The sequence below is a fragment of the Bombus impatiens genome, unplaced genomic scaffold (genome assembly GCF_000188095.3).
Source record: "Bombus impatiens unplaced genomic scaffold, BIMP_2.2 scf_0008, whole genome shotgun sequence".
Classification (NCBI taxonomy): domain Eukaryota; kingdom Metazoa; phylum Arthropoda; class Insecta; order Hymenoptera; family Apidae; genus Bombus; species Bombus impatiens.
In genome coordinates this window covers 170734-178325 of record NT_176427.1, presented here as the reverse complement: position 1 = coordinate 178325, position 7592 = coordinate 170734, and the positions used below count along the sequence as shown (strand labels likewise).

The window sequence follows — 7592 nt, the reverse complement described above, 5'->3', positions numbered from 1 at the left end:
TCTTGTTTTTCAAGAAATTACTCAATACACGGATGTATATGTTTTGTTGGGCCATTATGCCTTTATATTCCTTTGTATGTTACGGTTGCAAACAGGCTATGTAAACTGTTACAAGATTTTTCAACTAAATAATTTATATTTAAAAGATTTTTAGGCAATTATTAAAAAAATATTAAATTTTTAAAAAACAAAGCTACAAAGAGCTTTCCGATAAGATTATTATTGAATGCATATCATGAAACCTTTATGTAATTATATGACATCATGATATAAAAAATTATTACTTATGTAATAGAATTTTGTAATATATATTTTAAACTTATTTTACATTAAATTTATTTCGTTTTGCATAAACACAAATACTTCAATATATTTCTGTTCGTGAAGCTAGTAACTTAGTTGTAACTAGTTGAATACAATAATTAATTGTTACATTTTTTAAATTTAATTGATAAAAATGTTTGTTTGTAGTTATACATGTTTATACACAATAAAAGTGACTGAAATATGGAAATTTTAACATATTTAACAAGAAAATAACATATAATGCATGTTGTCCAATAAATCAATTGCTATTAGTAGTGGTACAATATAACGTATGGTTGGGTGACCTGGCTATGTTAAACCTGCGATCACTTGGTTCAAGAGAAAAGATTAGAAATTAGTCAGAATCGTGTATATGGTTAAATTTCTCAGTAGATAATTAGTAATTACTGTGTTATAATATTAAAACTAATTAATATAAGATATAATAATGATTTTGTTAGAGATACACAATAGGATACTAGAAGAAACGTTAAGTAACAAAATAAAAAATACTCTGTCGGGGTAAGTAAAGTGCTTCCTTTTTTAAGGTCAAGATATTTTGCACATTTTTAAGATAAAGTTAGGGATTATAAGTTAGGGCGGTGTCCGTTTCAAATATTAGTGACGTTTATTGTAGTAGAATATTTAATATATGCATTAAAAATTTCCTTCTAAATTAAAACAAACAGTTTTAAATCCAAGATTTCTGCATTATGTCAAACAAGTGTTTATATAAAATGCGATGTTCATAACATTTGATTTTCTGCTTAAACATTTTTACATATATATATCTGATTATTTTAATATTAAAAATTGCATACGAGACTATGTAAATAATGCATAAAAATAACATATAGCCAAAATATATATAAAATAATTTTATAACATTATTAAGTAATTAATTTTTCCTGTTATCAATTTGTAATTTTGTATTTAATACAATTAAGATATATTTTCTTTGTAGTCATAAACCAGAATCCACAGATGTTGTTATAGCAGATTTTGATGGAGTTTTATTTCATATTTCTAACTTAAGTGGTGACAAGTCAAAAATTAGAGTAAGTTTTTAAAAAAGCTTTATCATATCTGTACTTTTCATTGCATGATAAGTTTTTATATAATCATCTCTTTATAGTAACAATATTATCAAATTGATATATTATTTTTTATATTTAATTATAACTATAGTATTTATTTATTATTATTATTTATTTATATCATTTTCAGTATTATCATAATCAAATTTAGATTTATATAATGTGCTTTATTTTATTTTTTACTTTATATTTTGATATTTTTATGTGTTTGATTCTTTTTGTTAACATTCTTCATTTTGTTACAGATAAGTATTTTACTTAAATTTTATAAACAATTACAAGAACATGGGGCTGATGAATTACTTATACGTGAATACGGATCTTACCTCATAGCTCCAGAAAATGGTAAACAAATTAAATTATATTTGAAGTACTTAAAATTGTTATTCAAAAATTATTAAATAAAATATTGGTATTTCCATTACTAGGTTACAATGTTTCTGTATTAATAGACTTGGAAAATTTGCCCGAAGATTGGGAATCATTAGTTAAAAAAGTTGCACTCTTAAAGAGACACTGTTTTGCCAGTGTTTTTGAGAAGTATTTTGATTTTCAAGAAGAGTATTATGATTCACCAGGTACCCAGTTGCAAAAAAGGGCAGTAATTCAATATAGAGACGAAGAAACAATGTAAGAATATACTTTCACTTTGCAATGATAATGAAAGTAAGATATATTTAATTTATACATATTTTACATAAAGGTATGTTGAAGCCAAAAGTGATAGAGTAACAGTGGTATTTAGCACAATATTTAAAGATGAAGATGATATGGTTATTGGAAAGTTATTTTTACAAGAATTGAAAGAAGGAAGACGTGCAAGTCACACAGCTCCACAGGTTCTATTTAATCACCGTGAACCACCATTAGAATTACAAGATTCTGAGGCAGCTGTTGGAGACTGCATTGGATACATCACATTCGGTAGATATAAATCTAATTATGCCTAAATTTTAAAAGTACATAAAAAACATGCAAAGAATATTAAAAGTGACATATTTATCTATCTCATTTGTTATATGTTTCTTTTTGCAGTATTATTTCCAAGGCATACAAACAGAGAAGCTCGTGATAATACTATTGATTTAATACACATGTTTAGAAATTACTTACATTATCATATTAAATATAGTAAAGTTTATATTCACTCAAGGATGCGCACCAAAACAACAGACTTCCTAAAGATATTAAATAGAGCAAGATCTCAATCGAAAAACACTGAGAAGAAAACCATTACGTAAGTTCTTTAAAAAATATATGCTGCTTAATATATTATATTAGGATAATAAATATAAAAATGTTTTATGTTTTACAGAGGTAGAACGTTTATCAGGAAGGAATGAGTGTAAACATAAGATTATATTCCTTATATTGTTTTAATAAAGGATAAATGACAAAGTTCTCATTTATCTCATAGATTTGCTAGAAATTTTTTGATCTTCTGGCAAGAAATATTGTTTGTAATGAAAGATTCTAATTCATCAGATTAATGAGTTAAAAGCTGTCAGTCTTTGAGTCTTACCACTCATTGTCTCTGAACAGTACAATGATCTTTAGAAAAATCTATATTGCTGTAAACATACTTAAAATGTGTGTACAGCAACGAAACGCATGATTAAAAAGCCATTTTATATTGAAATTCTTAAAATAATATTACAAGAGTGCATAAAGTCTTCGAAAAAATCAGGGAATACATAGTCTGTTTATGAATAAAGTTAAAAAATATCCTGTGTTTTACTACTTTTACATGTAAAATATGATCTTAATGCTATTAAGCTTTATGATCAAAGATGCATAATCGCATGTTCTACTTTTTTAAAACATATTTTGTGTTTATTAATTTCAGGAAAATTGTCATTTTCTATAAATTCCACGTACAACGAAAATGTTTAAAATAACAAGGAACGCGTGGATTTTATAAAGAAATATATCAATGTATCATTTGTATGTTTAATAACATAGCACTGTCTTTTTTGATAAATTATTTTTGTTAGCTATATTTTATTGTCTCTTATTAACGTATAATTGTAAGATAATAAAAGTATTAATTCTATAAGTGATGTAATTACCAAACCTTTGTTTGTATTAATCGGAAATATTGATCTAGTGACTATGAAAATTAGTACTATTGATTTGTAATTAGCAAATGGATGTAAGGGTTGGAAGACATGATTAAGGTGAAAACTAGGGAGTGCCAAATACGGGTGTTCATTAATAACCACACCTCTTTATTTAACACTGACATAAAAGCTACAGTATGTGCCTCTTAAAATTTCAGTTATACGCATTCTTTCACACAGTATTCCATACTGTTCTACCCTTCTGTTTAAAACTTTTCATTGTATTAATTATTCCTATGATTAAGTGAAAACGAATTAAAAATTTTTTATGTTAATACAGATTATATTACATTTTTTAAAATATGTAAGTACCATAGATTATTATAACCATTTTTATTATAGTTAAAATATATGAATATATACTATAATGTGATATTAATATAAAATACTTTGTTGATAGCGTTTAGAAACAAACTTTATATTATTTTGCATTACTTTTTTAATGTAAAAATTCGTTTAATTAAAGTTTACATTTATAATTATACATGATATATAATTATGTGATTAATACTATAAAGAAATGAAATGAAATATTCACAATAATGACTTAACAATGATATTTATTCTCCATTTAAATATGTCTTACTTCTTAAAATTTATTTAAGTGACTGAATCTTTTTAGTAATTGACTATGAAGGAATTGGATGAACCAACTATTGCATCAATTTTATCTTCATCCTTTCCACCATGTTCACCTCATGAAATAGCAGTACGACCTGGAGACTGTGTTGAAGGAAGAGTTGAAAAATGGTTGGAAGATGAAGCATTTTCAGGATTTCGAGTTTGGCAACTTGCTGGCATAATACTTTCTATTTTACTTAGTGTATTGATTGGACTTTGTTGTTGTATCCGATTTAGAGTGCCACGAACTAAACAAGAAATAGAAGCTGATTATATTCGAAAAAAAATAACAGAGAGTTTCAGACAAGAATTATTTAAAATCAGTAATATGGAAATGGATGATATGGACTTGAAGAAAGGTAAAGGAGTCCAAAGCAAGGTTGTAACAGAAAACGCTTAATAATGTTTTCATTGATTTACTTTATTATTTCAGTTAGTTTAAATACACATATTTGTTCTTTATTAGCATTAAGCAAAATTCAAAATAAATTTGATATGGAAGTACAAGAGGTACAAAAGGATCATCAAGAAGCAACATATAAGAATATACAACATGGATTACGATCAAGATTCAATGCAATGTTCAGTGGAATTCATTTTACTAAACAAGAACATCCTAATGTTGACAGCATAATTTAATGAATTTACAAATAAATGCGTCATTATAGAACATTGATATTAAATACTATATCTACAATTATGATTAATTTTTTGAAACAATAATATTGTTAGTATTATTAAATTTTCAGTTAAAATTTGTAATAATTAATTAAATTACGTATTCATTGTAATAATATTAAATGAAATAAATTCTATACAGCGTTAATTGACTAAATATAATCTTTATTTTATGAATATAATACAGAAATTAATTTATCATACATGCAACAATAATCTATAGCAAAAGATAATACATTTTAGAAAGCACTTAATAGGACTAATGTATATTACCTACCACATTATGTTTTATTTACTTATATTATTAGATGGTTAGTATTGTTAAAAGTGCAGATTTCTCACTGTTATTAAATAAAATAAATTGTTACAAATTATATGTAATTTAAATGAGACATTATTCATAAAAGAAGAAGTAATCACAGTACAAATTTTATATTTTCATTAATGATTAAAGATTATTATTACGTTTGTTTCTAAACGATATAAGTTATTAATGCTAGTACATTTATAGAGTTAAATCATCTTATATGTATACGAAACAAAATTTTTAGACATAATTCTTATTGTCTCTCTCTCTCTTTCGTTCTCTCTTCTCTTACTCTGTCTTTCTCTCTCTTCTTTGAAAACCAAAATTTGTTTACTCTTTACTATGTACGTAAGACAATTATAAAATTATTTACTATTTTAATTTTAAAACAATTTGTGGAAATGTTATAAAATTTAACAGAATATAAATATTTATAAAACCTATTTATTAGCTGGCAAACAAAAAATAACTAACATTATTGTAAAATGAACCAGATATAAAATTATAAATGAATTTTTACGATTGACTTTACGTAAAAAGCATTAAGATGAGAAACAAATAGCAGAAAAAATAACAAAATATGAATCCTTTTAATAAAATTCTGAATATCCAATAAAATGAGTTTAATAAAAGTTACATTTTAATCATCTTTTTAGAAATATGGTCTCTTTATAGATATAAACATTTCTCATAGAGAAATAAAAATTTTAGAAGAAATATGACTTATCATATATACATACATCGCTCGCACATATTATACACACACGCATATAGGAATGATTTAATTTATCATAGTGTTTTAACTACCTTAATGCTCCTTCCACTTCATAAAATGAAACTAAATTTAGTAAGGAAATTGAATTAATCTAGATTTTTAACATTGTACAGCACCAACTGGTGTATTATTTTCCATATTTTTAATAATATCACATATAGTAGTTATTCACATGGAATATTTTAATTATACTCTGATGAAATACGACATTTAAAAGTCTAATACTTTTAAAAGCTCGTATGGATCAATATATTTTATTTTAGAAATAACCCATTAAGTTAAGAAAGAAGCTGTTTATTTAATATTTATATTTATAGAAAAGAAATATTTTCTTACATAAATATTTTTTTTAAGATTTTATAAGATTTTTTTAAGATTTAAATATTTTTTTACAAAAAAAATATTCTTATAAGGACTTTTCCCTTAAATAGATATTTTTCTTTCTCAACCAAAAATCATTTATGATAGGAATAAATTTAAGGAAACTGTAATATTACTGATGTATCTCATTTGAAATTAGATCTATACTGTTGCATAATCCATATTGATTTTTTCTAAAATGAATTTCTATAACTAATATTGAGATATAAGTAGAGGAAGTTATAAGAGAATCTTCCACATGGAGCAAGGAAGTTTTATTCTACTATAAATTAATAAACTGTAGGAAAAACTTCATGGACTAGAGGATCCAATAGAAGCGTAATGTACAATATAGACAATATTTTTAAAGGATTCGAAGTCGTTGTACATTGTGCAAAACGTTTCCATAGAGTGAAGGAACTACCTATGCTTTTAAAATCTACCTGCATGCGTTCTTTCAGTATGATCCTATTTATAGTAACAAAGAGGTATAGGCTAACTGACATATAAGTGTAACGATGACAGGATACCTCTAATTGATGAAGATTGGGAATTCACTACGAGGTAAGAGGTTTTCATAGAACTTGACCAAATAGCATTTTATTGTGCTACAGGACCATTAGCAACAATTGCGCTACGAAACCATTAGCAACAATTGCGCTAAATAGTCCATTTAAGCGTACCTTCACGAGATCTTATTTCTCCACCACGAAAATTTCATTTTCGGGCTTAAATATTGAAAGCTGATGACTGTTTGTGGAATCAACGATAAGATTGGTAAAAAATTTCCGCAGCTTCGACCTTTTGGTTCATCATCTAGCGGTTCTGTTACAGTTTCGCTCATAATGTTATGGTGTGGCGTGGAATACGGATACGGTGTTGAGAGTGGATTACAAGTAATATGTACCTCCCCCATATTCCATTTATTTTTTGTATCACTCGAGTCATTTCCTTGAGTCAATTCCGAAACACACGAAAAAGGTACCTTTTCATCTGTGGAGGTGATGGAACGATTAGAAATATTGATTACACGACCTTCTGATGTCAAATTACTTTTACGATGATTAAATACACTATGATCTAACATAGAGTTTGATAAATTCATTGATTTTAAAGACGTTTTTCTATAGACTTTTGATCGTGTAAGGGGTTTAATTGTTAATTGTGGTGACGATACTGATCGCACAGAGTAGGAATTAGTACCTCTATTAATATCCATGTGATTTTGCAGAGGGTGACAATCGTTACTGTTTGTATTTAAATGTTTATCTTTTATAGATACATCGGGATTGATGGATTGAAGAGTGGATGTAACTGCTGGACTTGTG

General features: G+C 25.9%; 2 protein-coding genes across 4 annotated transcripts; both read left to right on the top strand.

The window, feature by feature from the left end:
- The first annotated feature begins 485 nt into the window (after positions 1–485).
- Positions 486–3128, top strand: LOC100742407 (probable actin-related protein 2/3 complex subunit 2). Its single transcript, XM_012394737.3, has 7 exons — positions 486–828; positions 1271–1364; positions 1649–1748; positions 1832–2033; positions 2107–2327; positions 2439–2640; positions 2719–3128. Exons 1-7 carry the CDS (start codon positions 755–757, stop codon positions 2744–2746), a joined length of 921 nt encoding a protein of 306 aa, XP_012250160.1. The 5' UTR covers positions 486–754; the 3' UTR covers positions 2747–3128.
- A 416-nt stretch (positions 3129–3544) lies between these two features.
- On the top strand, positions 3545–4841 carry LOC105682175 (transmembrane inner ear expressed protein). 3 transcript variants are annotated; one of them, XM_012394895.2, is made up of 3 exons: positions 3545–3827; positions 4146–4503; positions 4578–4841. In XM_012394895.2, the coding sequence occupies exons 2-3, from the start codon at positions 4155–4157 to the stop codon at positions 4781–4783; spliced, it is 555 nt and encodes a 184-aa protein (XP_012250318.1). In that variant the 5' UTR covers positions 3545–3827; positions 4146–4154; the 3' UTR covers positions 4784–4841. The 3 variants fall into 3 exon arrangements, with proteins under 3 accessions (XP_012250318.1, XP_012250261.1, XP_012250401.1); XM_012394838.3 differs by lacking the exon at positions 3545–3827 and having other exon boundaries at positions 4047–4503; XM_012394978.3 differs by lacking the exon at positions 3545–3827 and having other exon boundaries at positions 4049–4503; positions 4611–4841.
- Positions 4842–7592: the final 2751 nt, after the last annotated feature.